The sequence below is a fragment of the Centropristis striata genome, chromosome 13, assembly GCF_030273125.1.
Source record: "Centropristis striata isolate RG_2023a ecotype Rhode Island chromosome 13, C.striata_1.0, whole genome shotgun sequence".
Lineage (NCBI taxonomy): Eukaryota > Metazoa > Chordata > Actinopteri > Perciformes > Serranidae > Centropristis > Centropristis striata.
Window position 1 is genome coordinate 8,595,812 of NC_081529.1, and position 24,564 is coordinate 8,620,375.

The 24,564-nt window shown below is 37.8% G+C and overlaps 2 protein-coding genes across 2 annotated transcripts; both read left to right on the forward strand.

Annotated features, from left to right (window-relative positions):
* Positions 1-518: 518 nt before the first annotated feature.
* On the forward strand, positions 519-10,208 carry LOC131984161 (WW domain-binding protein 11). Its single transcript, XM_059349054.1, has 12 exons — positions 519-704; positions 1,927-2,013; positions 2,518-2,549; positions 2,664-2,757; positions 3,004-3,200; positions 3,863-3,996; positions 4,649-4,815; positions 4,951-5,181; positions 6,588-6,713; positions 6,811-7,092; positions 7,779-7,964; positions 8,952-10,208. The coding sequence occupies exons 2-12, from the start codon at positions 1,950-1,952 to the stop codon at positions 9,635-9,637; spliced, it is 2,199 nt and encodes a 732-aa protein (XP_059205037.1). The 5' UTR covers positions 519-704; positions 1,927-1,949; the 3' UTR covers positions 9,638-10,208.
* Positions 10,209-12,447: 2,239 nt separating this feature from the next.
* Positions 12,448-24,435, forward strand: ddx47 (DEAD (Asp-Glu-Ala-Asp) box polypeptide 47). Its single transcript, XM_059348184.1, has 12 exons — positions 12,448-12,602; positions 12,806-12,899; positions 14,676-14,864; positions 14,958-15,029; positions 16,302-16,420; positions 16,579-16,650; positions 16,856-16,972; positions 17,470-17,616; positions 21,577-21,714; positions 21,814-21,884; positions 22,512-22,641; positions 24,034-24,435. Exons 1-12 carry the CDS (start codon positions 12,471-12,473, stop codon positions 24,256-24,258), a joined length of 1,506 nt encoding a protein of 501 aa, XP_059204167.1. The 5' UTR covers positions 12,448-12,470; the 3' UTR covers positions 24,259-24,435.
* Positions 24,436-24,564: the final 129 nt, after the last annotated feature.

The following is a 24,564-nucleotide window of genomic DNA, read 5'->3' on the forward strand; positions in this document are numbered from 1 at the left end:
CAGATACTTGCATTAACTGTAAGCAACAAAAATGTTCTTTATTCCATTGCATGTGGGAATATCCTCTTATATTCTCTTTTGGGGAAAAAAGTGTTGAACCTGGCCAGTCGAATCACTGAAAAAGAAGTACCTCTCAAACCAAAATGATGTTTCCTGAATATTTACACAGATAACCTCCAGTTGTTAAAGACATTAAAGGCAGTGCATATGTTGACAGTCTTCACAGCTTTTTTGTTTTGTAGACAGGAGAGAGTTGAGATATACTGTTCAAATTCTGACTTCAACAAAAAGACATTTGGTTTTTTCCTTGAAAACTTAAATTTGTGAATGTGGTATTTGGCAAAAAGAAAAAAGAAATTCATAAGATTATATGCATCATCATCCTTCTTTTTGTGATCAAAACAGCCAAATATGACATCTTTATAATGTAAAGTAAAACCAGTGAAAATATTTCTGTTAACAGACGAGGTTTGCCTTCATCACTGGCTTCTAACGGCTATTGACGCGTTTTGATGACGTCAAACTTTTCCGCTCCTGCTCGGCAGTAAACATGGCGGCCGGCTAACGGAGTCCCTGCGTGCATTCATCATATAAAAGCTTTGTATTCGTGCTTCAAAGCGTACGCAATACGTCGTGATTTCTTTTTGGTACACGGGGGTGCGTGTGTAGGGCGTTCCGCTCTACAGATTTTATTCTAATAAAAGGTAATGTCAAGTTTTCCCTTCTTTGCTGTTGTCGATGCTAACGCGGCCCTAGTTACAGGTGAAGCTAACGTTAGCAGCTAACCTGCCATCAGAATGCTGCATGAGTCGCTCACTGATCATTTACTGGCTTTAATTTGTTTTCTAGCTACTTAAAACATACACTGTGTCTCCGTACGTTATATATAACATAGAGAGACACTATATTGTGTTTATCTTGTTTGTAAGCCATGCATTGACTGTCAACTTTATGTATAGCTAACATTAGCTAGCCCCAATAACGCTACTCAACAAGGTGTTTACCTTTCAAAATAAGAGGCACTTCCAGATTATTTTACTAGTCAGTAAGTAACGCTAGACAGGGTTCCCACGCGTCCTGGAAAACCTCGAAAATGATCAATGACCAATTTTCCAGTCATGTAAAACGTATTGGAAATGAGAAAAAAGGTCAAATGTTCTGGAAATTATTACGTTATCCTGGAAAATTATTTATCCTCCCCCTGCCATTTTTTATTTCTACTGTTGTTAGCATAAATGAATGTGATTTAACATTACAGCTATCAATTTGACTTTATTCAAGAGTCAAGAGTCTTTGTTGTCATTATGCTGGGCAACGAAATATACATGTACATGTTAATAAATAAAAAGTATTGCATATTAATGCACACATTAAATAAAAATAGGACAGAATTATTTATAGGTATGTATGGATATAGAGTGGCTGGAGATGAGAAAATAAAGTGCCGTGTGTGTGTGTGTGTGTGTGTGTGTGTGTGTGTGAGAGAGAGAGAGAGTGTGATTTTGTAACTTTGAAACAAATCAAATGCAATTCAAAAGGCTTGGCAGGTTGGTTAAACAACATAAATGGGCAGTAATAGACAGTTTCAAATGTTTGTGTTGTCCTCTTATTACAGGAGTGAGCGACAATGTCAGGAAGACAGACTAGAAACAATTAATGCAAGTTACAACTGTACAAAAGAATGTATTAGTGTATGACATGATAACTTGTCTCTGTAGCGGCTGAAAATGTCCTGGAAAAGTCCTGGAAAATAATTTCAGGTTGGGAGTGGGAACCCTGTTAGAGTAACTAAATTAAAGACACTCTGAAGCATACACAGGGGACAGCCTTCAGTTGGCTGTGACAGGATGCACAGGTTTTCAGTGGACACTTATGGTTAATGTCCTATCACATGTCATCATTGCCAGATTTTTTTATACTTTGCAGGGTGAAGGAGACGCACCGACACAATGGGGCGACGTTCAACCTCCTCCACCAAGAGTGGGAAGTTTATGAACCCCACCGACCAGGCCAGTAAGTATCGAGCATAACCAATAGGGTGATTCTCATGAAGCCAGTCTAAGTGATGTCTGTGAAGATTATAAGGACATACTTTATTAAACTAAATATATTTCACTTTTATATGAATGAACAATATAGCCATAATGAGGCACAACTCATTGTTTTGTGTTAAAATAATATTTTCTATATTTTTCAACATATTTTTGATTCACACATTTATTACCGTAATGCATCCAGATAAAAATGTCATGCTTTCCCCACACTTATATACAATAAATATTTAATAAACTTTATAAAAAATAAATATACATTTGTTTAAAAATGTATAATTTAACAGAATATAATCAAACATAATGGTTACTAACAATGTATAAAGAACAAAATCTGAATGAAAATTGAAGAGAAAAATTGGTTAAATGTTACGGTAATGATAGAATTGTTTGCATTAAAATATGTATATATCTGTGTTTGTCAGAATTATAACTAGCATATACTTGTTTTCTACCTTCCTTCCAGGAAAGGAGGCCAGGAAAAGGGAGTTAAAAAAGGTACTTTTGACTTTAAACCTAAGAGTCACATTCAATGCACTCTGTCATCTCGAATACAACTGTACTGTTACTGTGTGGATAACATTTTGCTTCTTTTGTTAATACTCCTGTTAGAACAAGAAGCAGAGAATGATGGTGAGAGCTGCGGTTCTGAAGATGAAGGACCCCAGACAGATCATCAGAGACATGGAGAAGCTGGATGAGATGGGTGAGGGGGCTGAATTTGTATGTTATTGTTTACTATCTTTAGTTATGTTACTGTCAAATTAGATCTATAGTCTTATTTTTCTATAAAGTTCAGATTTTTTTCAGGGTGTATAAAGGCTTCTGGATTATTTAAACTCTCTTTTATCTACAGCAAGAAAAGAAATCACAATTATCTACATTTCACAAATAATTAGCTGCGTTTTCTTTCTTTTTAAAAAAAAAAGCCTCTCTATAACACTTTCAACAGAGTTCAACCCAGTCCAGCAGCCCTTGCTGAATGAGAAAGTGTTGAGGGACAAGAGGAAGAAGCTACGTGAGACATTTGAACGCATCGTCCGTCTGTATGAGAGGGAGAATCCCGACACCTACAAGGAGCTCCGCAAACTGGAGTTAGACTACGAGACCAAAAGAGGGCAGCTGGCACTCTATTTTGACTCTGTCAAGGTGAGTTTGTGTGATGTGTTTGGATTCAGACACATGATGATGTTTTTAAACATCAAAGTCTAAGATGTTTGAATAAGTGGTCAACCAATATGTTTTTTTGTAAATGCTCAATATAAAAAGCCGTTTGCATGCTGTGGTTTGTTTTGGGTTTGGGTTTTTTTTTGCATCTGATTAAAATGAAACAACTTACACTCCATCTGCAATGCATTTAGTTTAAATGAAAATCAAATCAAAATTACTTTATTTGTCCCCAGTATCAACTGAAATAATGTCCACCGGTAATCAAAAAAATAAATGTTGTAGAAAAACTTGTGAATGACAAATGTTTTAGTGCACTAACAACAGCATTTATCTGACAGCATCTCGTGTTTCTTAAAAGAAAAGGAAACAGCAATATGGACAATTTTGGTTGCAGACATAAAGCTCCAGAGTGGTGACTATAAAGTTAACACCAGGATTTTGATCACTCTTGACCCACTGAGGTCTACACTTTGGTATTAAATTTAAGAAAGCATTTTTGATTAGCACCAGAATGTCTGTGTCTTTTGTTTAAAATCTGTCCCCAGTATCTTAAGATTTAAAATGTATTTCAGTTTGTGTACATTGCTTAGTGTTAGTGGTGGCTATCTATTCACTCTCACATTTTTTTGCCTTCTTTCCAGAATGCAGAGTCAGTGGAGGTTGACAGCATCCCTTTACCAGACATGCCCCACGCCCCCTCAAATATCCACATCCAAGACATCCCACTACCAGGAGCTCAGCCTCCCTCGATACTGAAGAAAGGCACCGCTTTTGGGTAGGCATTAACGTGTGTGTATAGGAGGTTTCTGTGGGTAAAGTTGAGAGGTGGAGGAAAAGTCGATACAGCATAGTATCGTGATATTTTGCGTATCGATATTTCGATTCATGGCTCACTTTTAGGAATAGACTGGAGATACTGGTATCATATAAAACTAGAAGATCTAAGGAATCTATTGGCGCCATGTGCGTCAGGATATGTTTACGTTTCATTCAAATAAATTCAGAGCAGTGAGGCTTAAAGTTGAGGAAAGTTTGATAAAATGCTGCAGTTGTTGTCGTCCATACATGTTTGATATCAGTTCAGTTCAGTTTGACTGAATACTTTGTTGGTCAGTCTGTGGGTTTGACTCTCATTGTGGAGAAATAAAAAGACTGAAGTGAGATGAATAGACTGAGAATTTTCTCTTATTTGACAAAACAATTCTTGTTTGAATTTCAATTTTGTGGACACAAAATGCAGTTAAACAGTTAAATCACAATATATTGTTTCGCAATACTCGCCATATCATAAAATGCTTAGAATCACAATAATATTATATTGTGTATCAAGAATCAGGATAAAATCGTATCGTGGGGCCTCTGCTGATTCACCTCTGCTAAACTCAGTAACTTTTTAAGGGAATAATGTTTTTTAATGTATCTCTCAGTAAAGGACCTCTGACGGCATCTTCTGGACCGGTTCTAGCAACAGTGCCAGGTGTGCCACGTTTACCTCCAGGGAAGAAGCCCCCCGGCCCCCCACCTGGGCCCCCACCCCCACAGGTCCTGGCACTGTACGGCATTCCTGCTCGACGAGCCTACGGCACAGACATAGGTAACGCAGAAATGGTTCTCTTAATGACTACATTTAGAAATTTTCCATTTCATCTTAATAAGATGCTGCTGCTCACATTTCTGCTGGTTGCCCTTACTCTTTTTTTTTTTTTTTTTTTTTTTAAACCCCGAACAGAGCCTTCCATCCCCGGTTTAGAAAAGGACTCTGTAATGGAGCTGGGAAGAGATCGGGACAGCGGCAGTGAAAGCGACAGAGACCGGGATGATGTGGACGAAGACGAAAGTGACTCTGAGGAAGACAGCGAAGAAGAGAGGGATGAAGGGGGAGACGGTGACCAGAGAATGAGTGTGGACAGGCAGGATGATGATGGGGATGACGAGAGAGACAGAAATGAAAGACATGCTGGTGAGTGGTTCAGAAGTTTTCAACCGAAAACAGTTTTATTATGCTCTAGTTGTGTCTGTTCTGCTGTATTGTATTTATAATAGGGCCGGGACTCGATTCAAAAAATTAATCTAATTAATTAGAGGCTTTGTAATGAATTAATCGCATTTTAATCGCATATAAATATTTGACCTGAGAACAGTGAGAAGTAATTTTTTTCACATGGATTTTTAGTATACCATTGAATAATGAATAAGCTTAAGCAACAAAAATATTGTTTATTTTCGTTCAAGTCCAACAGACCAGTGCAATGTTTGCCATTAAGTGTAGCAATAGCATATTTAGAAATATAGTACATCTCATAAATTCAGGTAGCCTATAGGTAGGTAGACCTTCTGTAAACTATAATACTTTGGTTTTTTTAAGTAAAACACAATCCACGCTAGCCACCTCACTAGCCGCTAGCTGCCATATGTTTTGCATTGAGGTGATACTTGAGGCTGGATGTGCTGCGGTGATATGTGAATTCCTTGTTGCATAGCAACACAACCATGCTCTTATCGACGCTTCCATCCGTTGGTTTTTTTGTAACAAAATGTCCCATCATCCACAGGGCCAACCAAAGCGCTCTCATCAGCTTCTTCCTTCATGTTCACTGTGGTTTGTTGTTGTCTGAACTCATGAACGCTAGTTCAAGTGCTACAGTATAATCGGTCCGCCTGAAACTCATCCAGTGAGAAACGTTCCGTAGTGCAGAAATAAGTGTGATTAAAATGCGTAAATTTTTGTAACACGTTCATTTTTGTGTAATTAATTAATCTTAATTAACAAGTTAAAGTCCCGGCCCTAATTTATAATATTATGGGTTTCAGTATCATGAAGCAAAATTGCACTATTATTGCAACAGTTTAGGAAGCGGTTTCAATGTATTGTTTTATTTAGTTCGAATGAATAAAGTGCTTGGAATTTTGGTTATATTGGATGCCAAGTCTCCTTTTTAACAGTTGAAATGTTTTGAAACTGTGTTGTGTTTTGTCACCCTTGTGTAGAATGCTGTCACAAAGAATGTTTATGACACAATAATGTATGTACTGTACACAACTATGTTATTTACACAGCTGTACAGTGCTTGAACAGATTGAAAGTGCACCTTGAAAAGTGCATGATTTTGACTTTTCGAGAGGTGTAGGAACTCTGGCACTAGCAGCTACATTTCCCAAACAATCAGTTGTACTTGGGGTTATTATAGAAGAATTGTGCTGTATTTGCCAAAGCACTAAAGGTGATAAAGGAAAGTGAGGATACTGTGAGGATATGTCTTTTTTTCAGGGAAATGTGGTGGCACAAACAATCTAAAAGCATTTTATAAAGAATGGTACAGATTAGAGTTTATCTTCTCACACTAATATATTGATCTCCTGCTACAGGTCGCAGTGTGCGTTTCGCAGACATGCCTCCAGAGGCCCCCCGCGAAGGGAAGAAGAAGAAAAAGAGGTTGGTGAAGAAGACCAAGGCCATTACCCCTCTGCAGGCCATGATGTTGAGGATGGCAGGTACTGCACTATAACGATGCCTGTGCTCCATTCTTACCAAGCTTTCAGGCCTTTATTTTTCTGATGACGAGGCATGGTGTTTTGTTTTTGTCTTCAGGTCAGTCAGTTCCTGAAGACGAGGAAGAAGAAGAGGTGGAGGAGGAATACACAGATGAATCGGACAGCTCAGACATCGAGGACAGGGGACCACCAGGGGAAAACCCGCCCCACCTTATTGCTAATCAGCGTCTCCCCCCTCCTGCTGGGCCAGTGGGCCAGCCAGGGCCTCCACACTTGCAAGGTCCTCCAATGACCGGACCTCCACCGCTGGGTCCACCCCCAGCTCCTCCAATGAGGCCTCCTGGTCCACCCTCTGGTCCGCCTCCTGGCCCACCACCAGGTTAGGAATACTATCATCCTACTCTGAGCTCTATACAGATTCATCTCAATACATTTTGAATATCATTAAAAAGTCATTTTCCAGTAGTTCAAGTCCCCAACTGAGTGCATATAGATGGAGATACTTTTCAGAGGCCAATATTTCCATATTAAACATACTTTTTAAAATTGGTCTTTTTGTAATATTACATTATTATTACACTTATTTTAGGACATTAAATGTAAGCCATAATCATTATAATTGCAAGAAATTAAATAAATTAAGACATGAAATTTTTCATTCTGTGTGTAATGGATCTATATAATGTGTTATTTCCACTTTTTTAATTGAATTAGTAAATAAATAAATAATTTTATGATCAATCAAACTTTATTTATATAGCGCTTTCCATACATAGAAATGCAACACAAAATGCTTTACAAAAAATAACAATAAAAACAGACAATAAAAATGACAAAACCCACTCCTCCCATCCCCACATACACATCTGTATGTACACATACACGCACATAGACACGTACGCACACAAACCCACACTCAGACTCACACACAGCACATATTGATTGACAGTGTAATGATATTCTAATTTATTGAGATGCACCTGTATTCAAATGCAATCCATTAGCTGTTTGTTCTAAGGTTGTGCTCATGATCCATATGTACACTATGCATCATGTTACCTTCAGGGGCTCCTCCATTCTTGAGGCCTCCTGGTATACCTGGAGGCATGAGGGGTCCAATGCCACGTCTTCTGCCTCCTGGACCTCCACCAGGTCGGCCCCCGGGCCCCCCACCAGGCCCCCCTCCTGGCCTCCCACCAGGCCCCCCACCACGAGGACCCCCTCCCAGACTGCCACCCCCAGCACCACCAGGTAGGCATATATGTGTGTGTGCATGACATAATGCATAGAACTTTCAAACTGAGCGTATATTGTATATTCTTGCGTGTGCATGAACAGATGCTGAATAAACTTAATGGAACAGAAAATGTATGTTTTTTTTAAATGGCTGAGCTGCAGTGAAACACAAACTTAAGTCAGTAAAACTAAAAGGCGGAATTTCTAGACACCTCAGGATTCAGTTTCAATTGTGAAGGCTTTGATCTGATTATAAAACTATTTTAGATTTCTATAGATTTTTTTTTATCACTCTGACTTTGTGCTACTTTTAAAATGGAACATACTTCTAATGATTCATAGTTTTAAAAACTGATTAATTTACAATAGTTGGTATCGGCCGATGCGTGCGTTCGCTCGCTGATCAATTAGCCCATTTCACTGAGCCAACACCAAGCAAGGCTCGGTGCAACATCTGCCATTCTCTGGTGAGCTGCTGCTGATACTGGAAACAAGAAAAACACATCAAACATGTGGATCATCTGAGGCGCCACCACCTCCAGGCCTAGAACAACATACACATTGTTTGTTATCCAACTGTTAATATGTTTTGGTTGTTTTGTTAATAAATGTTTCTTTTTTTGTTTAAATTGAGACTTGTGTAACATTGTTATCATTGTGTCATTTTTGTCATGTAAATGGAGGAGAAAAGGCAACATCAGCTTCAAGAATCGGCCCAAAAAAAATCGGCAGCACATATCAGGGATCGGTTGAGACTGATGTCAAAATAATCGGCATTGGCATTGAAAAACCCGTATCGGTCGACCACTCGTTATCACTGTCAAATTTAAGCATTTAAATACTGGCATATCGTCAATAAGCATTAAATATTTACATTTTCGATTATAAACCCATTTTCTTTCCCTCCCCCTTGTAAAAATAGAACTATTCAAAATATGTAAGCTTACTTCATGGCATGGTGAATAGGAATGTTTCATGCATCCGTCTGTTTTCTTTCTACAGGTATCCCACCTCCTCCGCCAAGAGCAGGAGGGCCCCCACGTCCACTCGCCCCACCACTCTCCCTCTTCCCTCCACCTCTCAACTCCAACGTGCTCAGCGCTCCTCCCAGCATCGTCCAGCGCCAGAAGGGCTCCGGGTCCAACCAGGATGGTCCTCAGAGCAACATGCCGCCCCCTCCCATGCCCATGCGACCGGGCGTCATGCAGATGCCTCCTCCCCCGGGGACGGCCGCTGCCGCCACAGGCCCCAATCCCGGCGGCAACCCCCCCGGCCACCACCACGCAGCCACCATCGAAAAACGAGCCAACATCACGTCTGTGGCGGCGGCTGGAGGCGGCCTGGCGGCTGGTGCAGGATCTGGTGGGGCCACAATCTCTGCCAAACCTCAGATTATCAATCCAAAGGCGGAGGTCACCAGATTTGTGCCCACGGCGCTGAGGGTGCGTAGGGACAAGAGCGGAGCGATGCCCGGGGCAGCACCCGGGCCGATGGAGAAAGCAGGGGGAGGAATGGGAGGGAGGAGAGGAGATGACGGCATGGGAGGAGGACAGGGGCAGAAGATGGCAGCAGCTGCTCCGATGGGCTTGATTAACCCATCTCAGATGGGTGCTGTGTCTCAGACCAACATGAAGACTAAGGACCAGGTGTATGAAGCCTTTATGAGGGAGATGGAGGGACTCCTCTGAGACTTGGGAGGGGACTCTTGGTGGATGTTCTGAAAAAAAGGAGTGTATTTGTTTGTGTTTTCTGTGCAGACTTATAGACGTAGCTGTCTTCAAAGCAGTCGGCTAGATCAGTTTCTCTTTAGTCAACCAAGGAAAGGCTGAGACACCCAGCACTGGTCTCACATGTTTCATTTGATCTGGACTATTGATTGCTGTATCAAGGAGAATGTCAATTTGATGTATGTAAGCAACCTGAATATGTATTAAACTGGAAACCTTAAGATTGGTTCCTATTCTGCTTCAACTCATGAAACGAACACTATTCTCTGAAATGGAAAAAAAAATAGCCAGATATTACGAAGTGGTTTTTTTGTCCTCCAGTATGTTTTTTTTTTTCTCCCTACAGCTGCATTTTTTCTCCGGCCAAATATTTTGTGATTTGTCATGACCAGAAAAAGGCATTTTGTATGATTATTTTATTGGTGATCTCCTAAACATGTTGAGTATAAAGGTGTGGAATGTTTGTCAACCACTGACAATATACATGTATGAAACTGTTTGATCTGCAGCTAAATAAATACTTTTTACCTCATCTTTCAGTGCGATGTTATATAAGAGATAATATACAGTTGTGCTCATAAGTTTACATACCCTGGCAGAATTTATGTTTTTTTTTTTGCCCTTTTTCAAAGAATATGAATGATAACACAAAAACTTTTCTTTCACTTATGGTTAGTGGTTGAGTGAAGCCATTTATTATCAAACAGCTGTTTACTCTTTTTAAATCATAATGACAGCAGAAACTACCCAAATGATCCTGATCAAAAGTTTACATACCTTGGAGATTTGAGTCTGATAACATGCACACAAATTGACACAAACAGGTTTGAATGGCTACTTAAGGTAACCCTCCTCACCTGTGATCTATTTGCTGGTAATCAGTGTGTGTGTATAAAAGGTCAGTGAGGTTCTGGGCTCCAGACAGACCCTTGCATCTTTCACCTAGTGCTGCACTGACGTTTCTGGATTCTGAGTCATGATAAAAGCAAAAGAATTGTCAAAGGATCTGCAGGAAAAGTTACTTGAGCTGTATAAAACAGGAAAGGAATATAAAAAGATATCCAAGGAATTGAGAATGCCAATCAGCAGTGTCCAAACTCCAATTAAGAAGTGGAAAATGAGGGATTCTGTTGAAACCAAACTTCAGCAAATAACTGAAATACAGGCTCTTGGAAAAAAATGGTGTGGCTGTTTTAAGATGCACAATAAGGAGGCACTTGAAAAATGGGCTGCATAGTCGAGTCACCAGAAGAAAGCCATTACTATGCAAATGCCACAAAGGATCCAGCTTACAATAGGCCACACAGCACAGACACAAGTCTCAAAACTTCTGGAACAAAGTCATTTGGAGTGATGAGACCAAAATGTAACTTTTTGGCCACAACCATAAACATTACATTTGGAGAGGAGTCAACAAGGCCTATGATGGAAGGTACACCATTCCTATTGTGAAACACACAATTGTATTACAACATATGTAATTTAGGAGTGCATAAAACGTTTTTTTTCAGACAACAGAAACAGCATGTTCAAACAGAAATCAAAAATAACATATTAACCTGAAAATTGGCATAATAGCATAATTTTATATCTTATTTTTGGGTCATCTTTTTAAAAACTATCTGTTAAAGGTTTTGGTGGTGGGAATCTCAAGTTCAGTCATGGAAAAAAATATTAGATCACCCTTGTTTCCTTCAATTTCTTGTTCATTTTAATTCCTGGTACAATGAAAGGTACATTTGTTTGGACAAATATAATGATAACAACAAAATAGCTCATAAGAGTTTAATTTCTTCATAATAACCAAAATCATTATCAAGAAAACCACGAAAAATGTCTAGATATCAGCTCTTAAATTAAACTCTTATGAGCCATTTTTGTTGTTATTATATTTGTCCAAACAAATTTACCTTTAGTTGTACTAACTAGACACTAATATGAACAAGAAGTTGAAGAAAACAAGGGTGGTCTAATAATTGTTTCCATGACTGTGTAAAGGCTGATGATATACTAGTGCAGGGATTCCCAAGGTGTGGTGCGTGGACCCCTGGGGGTGCGTGAGCTGCCGCTAGGGGGTGCGCGAGATGAAAAATGTAATGGCGGTCTGATAATGACACAATTACATTTTTTCCCCCCACACAATAAAGACGTGTTATTAATTAATTAATGAATACAGGCTATTCAATTTTGTCATTTTTTGTTCATTTTTGCATCTATTTTGGTCATTTTTGCATCTATTTTTTGGTTGTTTGGTCATTTTTACATGTATTTTTGGTCAATTTGTGTCTATTTTGATAATTTTGTGTCATCTTTGGTCATTTTTGCCTCTATTTTTGGTTGTTTTTGATCTTATAATGAAGCGTAGAAGAAGTTATCTTCTTGTTCTTGTATCATTTTTCCAGCCTGTGTTATGATGACGGGGTTGTGTTCACTCCACGCTCATTTAAATTTGCTGCAATTTTTGTTCAAAGCAGCTCAAAATATTATAACATTTTCCCAACTGATCTGCTTTCTGCCTCTGATCCTGAGCCTTTCATCACCCTCCACCTTTAATATGGCTATAAAAACTCTTATTGCATTTTTTTTTATTTTGAAGGTGTGGGGGATTGGGGGTGCGTCAACCCAGTTGGGACATAGAAGGGGGTGCACGGCTAAAAAAGTTTGGGATCCGCTGTACTAGTGCATGATGACAAACGAGGAAAAACTACGATTCCCATAAACCATTGCGGCTTGAACATGAACTCGTTTCCGCATCTGCGCATTGCGGAGCTGACGACACGTTGGGGCGAAAAGCATGGCGGACGACGTTGTGGAGAGCGTGAAGCCAAACACAGACGAAACGGTCGAAAATTCAAGTAGTGATGAAGATAACAGTCTTTTTAATAGCGGCGAGAAGGACGAGACAGTGAAGACCTTCAAGGATCTGGTAGGTTCATCTCACAGAGCAACAAAGACGTCACTTTAGAAACATAAACAAGGAGCAACATAGCGGTTTAAGCTAGCTAAACAGTTTCATGTGTACTTTTATCGTCTAAAAGATGCTTTGTATTTAACAACATTTAAATGTCTCATGTCATTTAGTGATCAGCAGCTCACACATGTCTGTCCCCGGTGTTTTGTTGTCCTCAGGGTGTTACTGAGGTTCTGTGTGAGTCTTGTGATCAGCTGGGATGGAAGAATCCAACAAAGATTCAGATAGAAGCTATACCTGTAGCTCTGCAAGGTGAGTGATCACACTACTCTGTCTGTCAGCTGACTCCCATGGGTGCTGCATGTGCCATTGTGTCTTCTGTGCAGCCCATTAAATATTATGAGGTGTCGTCAGGGACATAATTCAGAATTACCATTCACAAACCAAACACATTCGCACACTATAGTAAAAACCTCACACACTTACAAGTGAAATGCTTTCACAAACACCACTGAAATATTATGCTGTCTCACACACAACTGAAATGCTCTCACACAAAATAGCATTTCAGCTGTATGTATAAAACCATTTCAGCAATGTGTATGAGAGCACAACATTTTAGTTGTATGTATAAAAGCATTTCAGTTGTGTGTGAGACAGCATAATATTTCAGTGGTGTTTGTGAAAGCATTTCACTTGTAAGTGTGTGAGGTTTTTACTATAGTGTGTGAATGGTAATTCTGAATTATGTCCCTGACGGCCCCTTATAAAATATGCTTACCCTAAATACAGTGATGAAAGAAGCATTCATATATTTTATACAAGGGAAAGTAGCAACACCAAAGTGTATAACTAGAGATATAGACATGGCTACTTTATTTGTCTCTGTGGGGAAATTGATTTGCTGCACAAGGCATTTCATCACATTATCACCAAAGTCGCCACCAGACATGCACATACCCATACATATACCTGGCTTGTTGTCCCCTAGGTGGCTGTAATTCAAATGAGGAGGCAAAGGGGTGCATCCACAATGTTGTTGTTCATCGTTTTGTTTCTGTAGCTGGGTTCCATACTTCCATACTTAATGTAATCTCTAGCACTCTGCTGGCTCTTGTTTTTCTTTTTCTGTGCCTCGGTTGCATTACCAAACAAGCAGATGATGCAGAAGGTTAAATCACTTTCTATAAACACTATTTATCAAAAGTTGAAGTAATGCATTTAAAATGATACCTTACAAATAAATCAAATTAAAAAAACATCAAATCAATCAATCAAAATTACTATATTTATCCCCGAGGGGAAATTCAGTTAGTCTGGTAGAATCTCTGGAAGAATAAGACAGCCTATGTGTGTGTGTTAAAAGTAAAATATATCCCTCTAAAGATAACAGAGCGCATCATACGAACAACCTCTTTGAATTCTCAGGAAAGGTCTGAAAAATAAATGACTAAGTGAGGAGACTACTTGGAGTGAATTATAAATGTTGATGGATCTTAATGTTAAGTACATGCCATGTATAAAATACTCATTCTGCAGTTTTATTTGTAACTTAAATATGATTATGGTGCTGCACACTAATGTGCACATATACATTTGATTTGTTCTTTTTTTTCTCAGCTTTTTCCTTTTTTTTTAAATTTATTTTTCATCAAATGTGACAATGTTCTTTTTTTCATACTTTTCAAATTGATTTTCATTTGATTTTCACTTATGCAGTGCACCTGCTTACAAAGATTAAAAAAAAAGTACTAAGTAAATAAAATAAAATATTATATATATATATAAAGAATATATTAATAATTATAATAATAATAAGCATCAAACAAATAAAGATAAAAAGGTTGGATATAGACAGGTAGTTCTTACAAACTTTTTTACCTAATTCTGCACATTTTTACCAACATTATAGCCATGAATTAAGCCCTATCTGCCTTTACAGTCAGGTGCACCCCCAAAGATAAAGAGGGGGTTGGATAATTAATGATATCAACCTCCTTTTGTTTGTGTTTGTATAGAAAAATCAATAAAATATTTACAAAAAAAAGAAAGGGAAATTCTCAAGTGTGCTTCCTTGTCGTGCTGCAGGGAAGGATATTATCGGCCTGGCAGAGACCGGCTCAGGAAAGACAGGAGCCTTTGCTCTGCCCATCCTGCAGTCCCTGCTGGCCTCGCCCCAGAGGCTCCACACCCTCGTCCTCACTCCCACCAGAGAGCTGGCCTTTCAGATCTCTGAGCAGTTTGAGGCTCTGGGCTCCAGCATCGGAGTTAAGTGTGGTAAGTGTCTATTCATAGATACTAACTGGTTATCAGTAATGCAGATGACTTTCTATGGTTCTGAACCTAAAATCTGTCTCATTTCTGTTGCAGCTGTTATTGTTGGAGGAATCGATATGATGTCCCAGTCCTTGGTGTTGGCTAAAAAACCACATATTGTTATTGGTAAGAAAATAAGTCAAACTATGATCAGATTTTTTTTACACAGATTCCATAAAAAGTAACACATAAACCGGCAATTGATTTCAATATTCAAGCGTTTAAGCCTCTGAACCCTAAGCAGTTTGGGTTTTTTTTTCTTTGCTTCTGTCATGTTTTATTCACTATGGCCTTGTTTTTCCACTGCAATATACAACCTGTATGAAATCAGCATAATCATGGCTACAAAAAGGGATAAATCCAAAATGTCTTATATGCAGTATAATGGAGTTATTATACCATAAAAAGCACAAGTTGAATATATATTATGATTTATTTTTACAAGGTTACTGGTATTGGGCTCATGCTAAACATTTCATTACATTTTTACAAACTCTACTTTCACCTTATCTTGCCCCTTCCTCTCAGCTCTGTGTAAACAGCCTGTAGTTCAGTTGTTTCACTGAATTTTTGTCATGTTGGTCTCAACATAGTCATTCATAGCTTCCCATTTTCTCTGAAGAACATAGGGCTGGGCAATATGGACCAAAAGTCATATCCCGATATATTTATGCTGAATATCGATATACGATATATATCCTGAAAGTTGGAGCAAATGTTCAGTCAAAGTCAAACATGACATGTCACAAGTAGTTTTATTGAAACCGTTTATTTAAATGAACATAAATACTGTATAACAGGAGTACCTTTTTAAAAAAAATCAAAGCTCCATAAAGTGCAAATTTAGATTAAAAAATATATCTTAAACAAAAATAACCTATGAAATAAAATAGGCCAAATTTTTTCTAAAATAAATATATTTATATGAGAAAAGAATAACGAACATTACAAAAGAACTAAATGTGACAAACCCTAGTTTGGGCAGCATTTATATATAAAGAAAGAAAAAAATTGAACTATATCGATATATGCGATATGGTCTAATTCCATATCACAAAAATATATTGATATATCTTTTATATTGATATATCGCCCAGCCCTAAAAGAACATATAGTTTAGTGCTTTATTTTGTTGTACATGATATGATTAGTGCAAATGTTTTTAAATGAGACTTGGAATAAGTGATTTTGATTCTCAGTATTTTGAGCTTAAATTTGGTGATTTTAAGCATTCCTCACATAATATTTGTACTGATGATACTTACTGCTTTTACAGTTTATGGCTATGATAATTGGTATGATTTAGATTTTTTTTTTTTTTGCTGACTGGTTATGTTTTTTTTCAATTATTATTTATTTTATTTTTAAGCTGATAAAGTGAATGTAATGTGTGTACAGCCACACCTGGGCGACTGATAGACCACATGGAGAACACAAAGGGATTCTCCCTACGGGCTCTCAAGTTCCTGGTCATGGACGAAGCAGACAGAATCCTCAACATGGACTTTGAGACTGAGGTGGGTAGTTAGAAATTCTTGAGCTGTTCATGTCATTTGTAATGTTCCCTGCATTTAGTATGAAGAAAGTGGAAATATTCCTTCATTAAACTTGCAACATTGCAACAAATATAATGAACCATCTGACACTACGGGGCATGTTTTCTGTCTTCTGCCAGGTGGATAAAATCTTGAAGGTGATTCCCAGAGAGAGACGAACCTTCTTGTTCTCTGCTACCATGACTAAAAAGGTAAACCAACGTCTATCAAATGCTGAGAAGGCATTTAATTGAGCAGAGTGGACACAGTATGTGGTTAAAGTCCGTCTTTAGTCTGTGTTGCTGGTTTCTAGCGATGCCGGCTTACCAAGAAAATGAATAAGACAAGAAACCAGATCATTGTACCAGCCAGGTGTGAAGCTGCACATTTTCCTAACGTGCCTACTCTTTGTTACAGGTCCAGAAACTACAGAGAGCAGCTCTGAAAGATCCTGTCAAGTGTGCGGTATCTACCAAATACTCCACAGTAGACAAACTGCAGCAATACTACGTCTTCATACCATCCAAGTACAAGGTAGGGCACATTCTCCTTTCATGTTTTACTCTCTGAAAGTATATGCTGCGAGCTGTCCACCCTCTGAATACTGGGGATGTGCATATCAGGCAAAAGTACTATCTGATAATAGTACTTTATTTATTTATTAATTAGCAGCTATTTTTCAAGAAAGCGACTGGAGACAAATCCAGCAACTCCTTCTTATTCTTCTCAATAAGCCGCTAACGAGCCGGAGGACGGCTTGTTAAGAGGAGCCGCCGTTAGCGGCAGTTAGCTACAGTTAGCTCTGTAGCAGTGCAGCAGTAATACAGGCACCAGTAATACAACTTTTTTTTGCTTCCAGATATGATGAAGTATTTGATTTTTTGTATGATTTGATGACTATTCCAATATTGGAAAATCGATGCCCATCCCTACTGAGTACCACAGTCACTTCATATTGGTATTTATACATAATTCACTCCTATACAGGAGTTTTTTAACACTGTCTTGTGCTTGTGTGTGGTCTTTGGCAGGACTGTTACCTGGTCTCCATCCTGAACGAGCTGGCCGGCAACTCATTTATGATTTTCTGCAGCACGTGTAACAACGCCCAGCGGGTGGCGCTGTTGTTACGGAACCTGGGCATCACTGCTATTCCTCTTCATGGGCAGATGAGTCAGGTAGGGCTTCAGACAAACACACACACTCACAAATCCAGTTGGTGTTAAAGTTAAAAGTAAAAAAAGAGATTTAAGTTTTCAGGCTTTTTTTTAAACATTTTGTCTTTATTTAGAATCACATTTCAATAGCACATTACCAGTCATCACTATCATGATAAATGGCATTGTGATCCATATTTTCTGATTTTTATCTAGTTATAAACGGAAACAAACAGAACTTGGGGGTGTTTCCATCTACAGCAAGTAGGAAAACGGATTACAAAAATTATAGATGATGTCATACCCCTGGCCTATAGATGGGCTCTCTGGCTTAGGCCATTTCCTTGTTATAGTTTTTTTAGCAGCTGCACTCAGTATGCCAAAAAGGTATTTTGTGTTTTTATTTGAGGATGTAGAGTGCAGAAGGCCAAAAAGAAATTCATCCCAATTAAAGGCAAAGTTTGTCCCAATATTGTCACCAATTCTATGTAGATCTTACAGCAGAAAGCATTTACATTTGGTGTAGATTTTTTTTTAAAGAGCTAAAACGACAAATTAATTGTTTTGTTAATCGACATGACACTATTTTGATAGCTGAATCATGTAAGTCATTTTTTAAACCATATTATAAAGTCTTACATATGTGCGTCCGATTCTTGTGTACACGATATCTCAGGGATATCCAGAGGGGATTTCTTCAAACTTTGCACAAACATCTCATTGGATTCAATGATTAACTGATCAGATTTTGGTGGTCAAAGGGCAAGGTCCCTGTTTGATCACAGTTTTGCCTAGGGATTTATACACTAATCATTATAAAATTCCACACGTTTAATCGCATAAAATGAACCGATGCATTTTATATTCATTAATTTTAGGTTGAAGGTCAACTCCACTGTGACATTCTAATATTCTGCAGAACATCTTTTCTGTATTCAACACCATAACTCAGAAACAGAAGGAGACATTTGATTGGATACAGGATTAGTGCCACTAACATTAGGTGCCCACCTTGAAACTGTGACATAATGAAGTGAATTTATGGTGCCAAAATATATCTTTTTGCAACATTTTTAAACATCAACAGATTATTGTAACTGTCATATCAGTGTTATAATTGAATTGCTTCCCCAGAGCTTAATACAGTATATTAGTGTATATCTTTGCATCATGTACATTATTATTAATATTACCAGTGGTGGAAAAAGTATTCAGATCCTTTACTTAAATAAAAGTACTAATACCACACTGTGAAAGTCCTGCATTTAAAACCTACTGAAGTAAAAGTATAAAGGTATCAGCATCAAAATGTACTTAAAGTATCAAAAGTAAAAGTACTTGTTATGCAGAATGGATCCATATAGATTGTTTTATAATCAAAATATATTATTACATTATTTCTATTGATGCGTTTATGTAATCAGTGTTTTCATTTAGTAACAATAGAGCTCATTTTTAATAATTAATACTCTTTTATGAGGTTTAATTAAATAAAATGTCTAATCACTTTAAATTGATCATTTTTATGTTAAATTTCGACCTGAAAAGTAACTAAAGCTGTCGGCTAAATGTAGTGGAGTAGAAGTATAAAGTTACATTAAATGGAAATACTCAAGTAAAGTTCAAGTACCTCAAAGTTGTACTTAAGTACAGTACTTGAGTAAATGTACTTAGTTACATTCCACCACTGATTCTTACTGTAGCATCCCTCGACTCTTTAACTGATGGTTCACAAGATTTATTCACAACCGTAGCTCCATGAAAATAAAAATAAGAGATTTCCTGGCCACCTCATGAATCCACTATAAGAGCTATGAGATGGGAAAACAATAGCAAGCATTAGCATTAGCGATTTAGCAAATAAACACTTTATAATTTTAATTGTTAAGACAACAAAAAAGCCACTAATATACATGACAGAAGAAAATAAACTCCAACAAACCTTGTGCCCCTGTCAGCCAACCACTATAGAAGCCTTGTGACTTTGGCTGCGTCTCATCTCCCTTAAGTTTCGCCTCCTCTATCCTCTATCCTCGCTTGAACCGGAAGTTCTTTCGTGGGCGCCATCTTTAAGACCGTCCCAAAGCTCTTATTTGTGATCGGAGGATAGAGGATAGAGGATAGAGGAGGCATATCGGAGGAGGCACAAGCGAGGATACACGAGAGAATCCTATGCGGAAGTCTTTTAGCGGTGGCCCCGCCCCCTGACTCGTTGAATAGACGCAGCAGCTGATCGGGCTGATGTTATACATCGCAACATCGCTGTAGTTTCATACCGGAGTGAAGACAGATCACAGATTAAACTCAAGTGTGTCACCACAAGTTTTATATTTTATTTATATGATTCACCATGTAGTTAAAATCTGTTTTATTGTGACTCTGAACAACAAAAACACCACAAACATATGTCTACATTTAGAATAAATTAAGAGAAAGATCAAGTTTTTTTTCCTTTTCGTGATCTGTTTTTTCCACCATACAGATTTATTATGGATATTATTAAAGTAAAAAAAAAAAAAAACAGTAGAGAGTATGAGAGTCTGTCAGCAAGAAACACTTTTACATTGTTTGTCATTTTCATCCGTCTCACGCGACGCTGATCATTAATGAGTGACATAATTTACATTTTACCTTAATCATATAACCTAATAAAACATTGGCCGGTGTTCAGCGGACACAATCATGTTCTGGGATATTAAATAATTAATTTATCTAAACAGAGAAAGCACTTATTATTATTATTATTATTATTAGTGCATGTCTCCAGCTGTTAAAGCGACTGACAGTTGATCCAGCTGTGATCTGCTGCCGCCGTCATTAGAAACGGACGTCGTTTCACGTGACACTTCGGAGGGAAGGACGTCCCATGTCTCTTAAATCGTTTCCCCTCTCCTCGCTTCCCTTACTTGCGTCTCTCCATGCATCCCCGGTGGGCGGGACTAAGACGCAAGTGAACGGCGCAAGTGAGGGACGCATGGATGCGAAATAGTGGTAATGGGATGCAGCCTTTATATTAATTACGAAGCACTCTACCTTTTATTTCCTGTCACTACCTTTCAAAATAAAAGCACCAGTTTGACACTGGATGACACCTTTTCAAAATAAAAGCATCACAACACTGTAAAACACCTAAAGATTACACAAACAAGCTATTTAATCAGGGAAATTAATCAGGGCGTACGGGTGCTTGAAATCCTTGCAAATGCTTGAATTTAAATGTTGTATATTCAAGGTTTAAAAAGTGCTTGGATTTGGATAAAGTAAAGCTTGAAAATGCTTGGAATTCTCACTGTATTTCTCTTGCAATCTGACTTTATCCATCTATAGACTATAGATAATCACATGTTCAGTGTAAAAAATAATGAGTAGCCTATCTGAAATGAAGACCGTTCCTGCTAAAAGTGTAATACCATCGCTGTTGGTATGGTTCAGTGAAATCTCCCCCTTTTAGTATGTAAGTACTCATCTAAAACATGCAATTTACAACAGGTGTAAGATACTGGAAAAGCTTGAAAATTAAACTTGAAAGTCCTCGAAAAATGCTTGAATTTGACCACTGCTAAAGTGTACTTACCCTGTTTAATACAAATACACCACAAACAACCTTGCTAATGGTCATTTACAATTACAGAAAACTAACACAACAGGATAGTTTGGCTGTATCTTTGTGTACACAGCACTCTGACTTCATGTCAGATTTGGTGGGAAAACTTTTAATGTTGTATGTCAGAAAACCACAAGAGAGCGCTGTTGTCCCGCCCACTTGGAGCCAGAGCTATTAACACAATGGCTGAAATAGGATGAGTAAAGGCCTTGGTGCTGCTGTGTTTTTGTTAGTAAAGTTCTCTAATGTGGCAAATAATGTAAATGTAATCTAACAGTTGTCTTAAACATGACTTATCTGCTGACAATAAACATAATCTTCTCTGCACTGTCTTTATTGTGCCCTCAGTTTAACTCCGTATTCACTCTGTTGTTCAGAACAAACGTCTCGGAGCGTTAAACAAGTTCAAGTCCAAGTCTCGATCGGTGCTGCTGGCGACGGACGTGGCGTCCAGAGGACTGGACATTCCTCATGTCGACTGTGTCATCAACTACGACATCCCCACTCACTCCAAGGTACCTTGGTGCTGTTGTTCACATTGCTGGGTTATTTGATCATCTCATTAGTTTGATTTGATTTGAATTGACTTTTGGATTTTGTCTTGTCTCTAACAGGACTACATCCACAGAGTGGGACGAACAGCCAGAGCAGGGCGTGCTGGGAAATCCATCACTTTTGTCACACAGTAAGAACTGCTTGTTTCTAACCAAGGTTATAATAGTTTTGGATTTTTCAGTAGTTTTAGTTTTAATTTGGTTGTCACTTTTTGTTTTCAAATTCAGTTAGTTTTAATTAGTTCTTAGAGTGAGTTTGCTAGTTTTAATTATTATTTTTTGGAAAATGCTTAGTTTTAGTTTAGTTTTTATTAGTTTTAGGGTGCCAGATTCAATAAGGTCACAATAAATGTTTCCTTTATTTCCTTTGTCTTATCCATCTCAGCCCCAATACGTTTATTAAGTCATAAAACCAGATAGATGAAATAGATTTCATATCAACCAAAAAGGTTTACGTATGAAAACAGGTGGTTATCTTTTTTTTTTTTTTTTTTTTTAAACTCTCGTTTTTATTTTTATTTCACTTAACAAAAATATTTTTAGTTATATTCTAGTTTTCGTTATTTCGTTAGTTTTTCATTAACTATAATAACCTTGTTTCTAACCACACTGCTTTTTAATGTCTTGATATTTCATTTGGTTATTATTATTTTTTAATGCATGTTAAATGCATACTTGTTTGTCTGTTTTGTAATGCTTCGTAAAATAAATAAATAAATTAGTAGACTGCAGTAAACTGACATATCCTGTTATTTCAGATATGATGTGGAGCTTTTCCAGCGTATTGAAAGCCTGATTGGGAAGAAACTTCCTGCCTTCCCCACCCAGGAGGAGGAAGTGATGATGCTGGTGGAGAGGGTGAGCGAGGCCCAGAGGTTTGCCAGGCTGGTAAGTCATCACTTTTTTTAAAATTTACTTTATTTAGACATCACCTTAAACGCGTAGCAGCATGCTTTTTTTTTTGCAAAATGGGCATTTAAAACATAATTGCATTATTGATTATTTATCCATACTTCTTATACACATAGCCTGTAAAAATGTGAGCTTTACTTTAAAATACATGAGCATACACTCAAAGTTCTAAACTGCCTTACCTGTTTCCCAGCTGGAAAAAGTGTCCAACATATTGCATTCACCTTGTGGAGTTAGCCGCCTTAAACCTATAATGTGCAACTTTTCTACATTAAAATGTCTAAACCTATGTTATATATGTGGTTTATTTTTTAACTTATTTTATCCCAAATGCTTCCAACAATTCTGAAACACAGAGAAATTCTTAATTTTAATTAATCAAAGTAATGTTTTTTTCTTTTGGTTGCCAGTCAATGACATCATATCCTCTGTGCACAAGTGTCAGGGTTGTGGTTGTCTGCCAGAAGCTGTCCTAAATGACCTTTTTATACAACTTTTAAGTCACATGTAGCTCCTTTAACTCTATATTTTAACCTGATGAAGGGTTTTAGTCATCGGACATCTCGATCTTAAGTTGTCAGAGAAACACTGTTTTTTAATGAGAAACTGCCTTATTCAGTGTTTTTTTTACCAATTTTATTCTATTAAATTATGTAATTCGGCTTCTGGTAAAAACATCCTGAACCATGTACACTGAAGGAATCATAACTGGGAGAAGACTGCAGGTGCTTCTGGGCCACATTGAAACTATCTTTTTTTTTTTTTTTTAAACAATATTTTTATTAGTTTTCATGTTTTACAATAAAATAACATACATAAAGAATGCAGAGCAGACCTCAAACCTCCATACACACACAGCTATTCACACCAGGTAGATTTGCATGAAATTATATATGTATGCACACACACACACACACACACACACACACACATACACATGCATGCACACTTATACATACCTAAACAACATGTACATACATATATTCTTATAAACACACCCATATACAAACGTATACATATATACATGTAAACATGTACACATAATAATAATAATAAAGATAATTTGAATTTCATGACCCTATTTTCCAGATGCTATAATGTTCACATAAGGTTCACACAATTGTACAAATTGAAAGCATCTTTTGTTAATGTTTTGATTGAGAGAACGCTGATGGCAGAAAATTGCATATTGTGCTTTTAAATGACAGTTTAAAGTCAATTCAGATTAACACATTTGGAAAATGACTGGTAGTGTTGAAGGGGTATTTGAATTCATCTGATAGGACTGCTGTGGTACGTGTCGTACCTTCAAAGAAATATGGATGTCATATCTAGATTGAAGTTGAAAAAACATCTTATCTTCCTCAGGAAATGAAAGAGCAAGGTGAGAAAAGGAAAAGGCCCAAAGGAAGAGATGGAGACGACGATGACACAGAACAAGCAAGCGGGGTGAGGAAGAAAGTAAGAGGAGGTGGAGGAGGAGGGAGCTTTGGAGGAGGAGGAGGAGGACGGAGCTTTGGAGGAGGAGGTGGAGGAAGAGGAAGAGGAGGAGGGATGAAGAGGGGTGGAGGAGCCAGGAGGGGACGACACTGAAGCCTCCCACATTAACAGACTGTACATAACCACAACATACAATGCCTTTCTTGTTTTTGATCATGAAGACAGCATGTTTTCCATAATTTAGTATGGAAGCTATTTAATTACAGAAAACATGCTTTTCCTGCCCCTCTGTGAGATGTTTCACTTTGTAATAAAAAACACCAGTGTAAAACTCAAAGCTTGTGTTTGTGGTAGAATGAAGTATGATAGCATGAGTGTTGTTGAAGCATTAAATGCTGCTGCTGTAGCTTTCAGCCACTAGAGGGGGTGTTTCAGTTTAACAGCAGGAGGAGGGCTTAA

Excerpts from the sequence above, each read along its gene's own strand:
- LOC131984161 (XM_059349054.1), top strand. The coding sequence starts at position 1,950 with ATGGGGCGACGTTCAACCTCCTCCACCAAGAGTGGGAAGTTTATGAAC. Across the intron at positions 4,816-4,950 it reads AGCCTACGGCACAGACATAG|AGCCTTCCATCCCCGGTTTA; the intron begins GTAACGCAGAAA and ends AACCCCGAACAG. Across the intron at positions 5,182-6,587 it reads CAGAAATGAAAGACATGCTG|GTCGCAGTGTGCGTTTCGCA; the intron begins GTGAGTGGTTCA and ends CTCCTGCTACAG.
- ddx47 (XM_059348184.1), top strand. The coding sequence starts at position 12,471 with ATGGCGGACGACGTTGTGGAGAGCGTGAAGCCAAACACAGACGAAACG. Across the intron at positions 16,651-16,855 it reads CTGCTACCATGACTAAAAAG|GTCCAGAAACTACAGAGAGC; the intron begins GTAAACCAACGT and ends TCTTTGTTACAG. Across the intron at positions 21,715-21,813 it reads ACATCCCCACTCACTCCAAG|GACTACATCCACAGAGTGGG; the intron begins GTACCTTGGTGC and ends TGTCTCTAACAG.